The following is a 2,894-nucleotide window of genomic DNA, read 5'->3' as shown; positions in this document are numbered from 1 at the left end:
TTAATTTAGGGGGTTGTGTGTAAGTTGTTTGTTTATGTAACTTTTTGTAAATAGTATCATATACAATATGAAAATGATAAAAATATGACGACATAAAGTGGGTTGTACTTTATCTTCCAATGATCATAACAGTTGGATGATGTATGTACAAAATGCTGCAACAAAAACACTTCAAATAAAATAACTGCAAAAAATATATATAATGCAAATACGTTGTAGTGCGTTTGCACCTGTCAGCCACCCTTGCAGTAAACAAGGAAAAACGCCCTAAAAACCCTACAAAAAAAGGTCAAAAGGAGGCATCCCTCTCCCAGGACGGACAGACGTGTAGATGACATGTGTGTAAACTAAAACATAGAGAATCCAATTGATATTGTGAACATAATTTTAAAAGATGAATCCAAACAGACGCACACAATTAAATGAGTTTCCCCTTTAGGGCCATGGCTCTAAAAGAGAGTATGAAGAGGGGTCGGACTGGGTGAATCATGAGCTCTTACGATAAGGAAGTGTGTGTGACACTGTGTGTATTTCTATAGAAGCAGCGCAGATCAGATGAGAGCGGTGCGCAACTTTGGCTGTGAGCTGTTCAGTTCGCTGACACTGAGGTGTTGTTCTTTGAAAATCTATGGCAAATTCTTCTTTAGATCCTTACGTATGCCGAGACATGGTGAACGTGGAATCCGGGCAGCCATTCACTTCTGCGGTGATGTTCCCTGCCGGTGTCGTGAGTGACATCGTGGCGCTGGTGCTGCTGGAGGTCCGTCGCAGGAGGACCAGCCCGTCCTTGTTCCAAATCCTGGTGACCGCGCTCCTCATGACAGACATGCTTGGCTCCATCTCTGTCAGTCCTGTTGTTCTGGCAGCCTACGCTCGGAGAAAGACTCTGGTGGGGATGAATAAAGGCAAACAGCTGTGCTACTACTTTGGCTTCAGCATGACTTTCCTGAGCCTCTCCACTCTCTCTATCGTGAGCGTAATTGCACTGGAGCGCTACCTCTCCATTGGCCACCCTTATTTTTACGACAGGCACCTGAGCAAACTCCGCGGTTACATCACTGTTGCTCTCATCTACCTGGGCAGCATCCTGTTCTGCGTTGCTCCTTTTCTGGGTTTTGGAGATTACGTGCAGTACTGCCCGGGGACATGGTGCTTCCTGGAGATGAGCCACACGGAGGGAAAAGATAAAGTTTACATCGGGTTTTACGCATCTTTCATCCTCATCGTGATCACCAGCACGGTGGTGTGCAATATATCGGTCATATACCACTTGGTGCTTATGCACAGGAGGGGCAAAGCGCGACGGAGCGGGAAATCCGTACGCTTTCGGTACCGCAGTTCTCTCTCCATGTCGGAGGAGGTGGAGCATCTGCTGCCGCTGGCTATCATCACGGTAGTCTTCATCTGCTGCACCTTCCCTTTGGTGGTAAGACTAAACAGTTAAAGGGGCCCTATTCTGCAAATGTTCAGGTTCATATCAGTATGTAGTGTCTCTACTGGGACATGTCTCTATGCTTTAATGTTCACAAAGCTGTTTCTTTGTCTCATTCTGCCTGTGCTGCAGCACCTCTTTTCACCCTCTGTCTGAAACCAGAGCCCAGTCTGCTCTGATTGGTTACCTGGCTTGCTCTGTTGTGATTGGTCAACCGCTTAGAGATGTCCCACCCTTTAGGCACAATGTGTTGGAATGCTAGCCAATAGAAGCATGAGTTTTACATAGTGATGTCACTACGTCACAGAAATAAACAAATTCATTTAATGGAGGTTTTTCAGGCGGTAAGAGGGAGTCACATAAGATTTCTTTGAGTAAAAATGCCAATACAACATTTGCAACCCCTAATTGTCTTTTAAACAACAAATCCAACAAAACATTAAATTGATTTTCTCTTCTAACATTACTAGGTATTTTTTAACCATCAACATCAGAGGAAAATAATGTTAAAATAAAAATATTAACGTAACATTTCCTCCTCAAATTAAAAAAAAAAGTCTAAATTTTATCCGCTAGATAAACTTTATAACAAGACTTAACCCGAACCACCATTTCTCTAGTTTTCTCCTTTAGTGGTAGGAGAAACTTCCCTCCCTCCCTTCCCTTTAATGGTATGTTAATAACTAGTTAATAACTGGGAGAGCCCCTTTAAATATACAAAATCAACATTATTTAAGAGTATTTCCTTATAGGCTCATGTGATGAAGGTGTTATAATCCATAAATAAACCATAAATACTTGGTCATGGGAAACTGTTAATCGCTACATGTTTCATCTGAGCTAATTATTTTCAGTTTTCATGATAACATATATTCCTTTTGTTTCTTTTTTTTCCAGCTTAGAGTGTACATAAACTTCACAGGCAGCAAAAAAGAGCGCCATGAAGATGACCTCCGTGCTCTCCGTCTGCTGTCCTTCCACTCCATCATCAACCCCTGGGTCTTCATCATCCCCTCCATTGTGAGGATCATCTGGAGGAAGACGCACAAGCCGCAAAAGTCCTGGGGGGAGAACCAGACGACACTGAAGGGGGGGGGGGGGGCCTTGCTGTGCAGTCACAGAAGCACCAAAATGAGGAGGACAGTGGACATGGATGTGAAAAAGATACACGATGCTTCTGAGGCCTGTGGTTTATTTCTGTCTGTTTCTGAAGGCAACCAACGGTACAGAGCAGATTTTGTCACAGTGCAGATTAATTGACAGGATGTACAATTAAAGAGTTTTTGTGATAAGGCCAACCGCTTTCCAGAGTGTGCTGTCAATAATTATCCAGAAGTGCCGATATGCATTTATCATGTTTGTCTTACAATAAATACATCAGCTTCAGGAAATGAACATGCAAAAGATACAGTAAAGAGCCAGGAAATTAATTTAGATGATGTCAGAAGGTTGACCAACATTA

The 2,894-nt window shown here is 42.9% G+C and overlaps 1 protein-coding gene across 1 annotated transcript; it reads left to right on the top strand.

Moving 5' to 3' along the window:
• Positions 1-536: 536 nt before the first annotated feature.
• On the top strand, positions 537-2,692 carry ptger2b (prostaglandin E receptor 2b (subtype EP2)). Its single transcript, XM_063902678.1, has 2 exons — positions 537-1,426; positions 2,330-2,692. Exons 1-2 carry the CDS (start codon positions 629-631, stop codon positions 2,690-2,692), a joined length of 1,161 nt encoding a protein of 386 aa, XP_063758748.1. The 5' UTR covers positions 537-628.
• Positions 2,693-2,894: the final 202 nt, after the last annotated feature.

This window comes from Eleginops maclovinus, chromosome 15, assembly GCF_036324505.1.
Source record: "Eleginops maclovinus isolate JMC-PN-2008 ecotype Puerto Natales chromosome 15, JC_Emac_rtc_rv5, whole genome shotgun sequence".
Lineage (NCBI taxonomy): Eukaryota > Metazoa > Chordata > Actinopteri > Perciformes > Eleginopidae > Eleginops > Eleginops maclovinus.
The sequence above is the reverse complement of the archived record's forward strand: the minus strand, read 5'-3'. Positions and strand labels throughout refer to the sequence as shown.

What these genes read in the sequence shown, in the direction of transcription:
- ptger2b (XM_063902678.1), top strand. Translation starts at nt 629, where the DNA reads ATGGCAAATTCTTCTTTAGATCCTTACGTATGCCGAGACATGGTGAAC. An exon ending in GCTGCACCTTCCCTTTGGTG is followed by an intron (nt 1,427 to 2,329) that starts GTAAGACTAAAC and finishes TTTTTTTTCCAG; the next exon opens with CTTAGAGTGTACATAAACTT.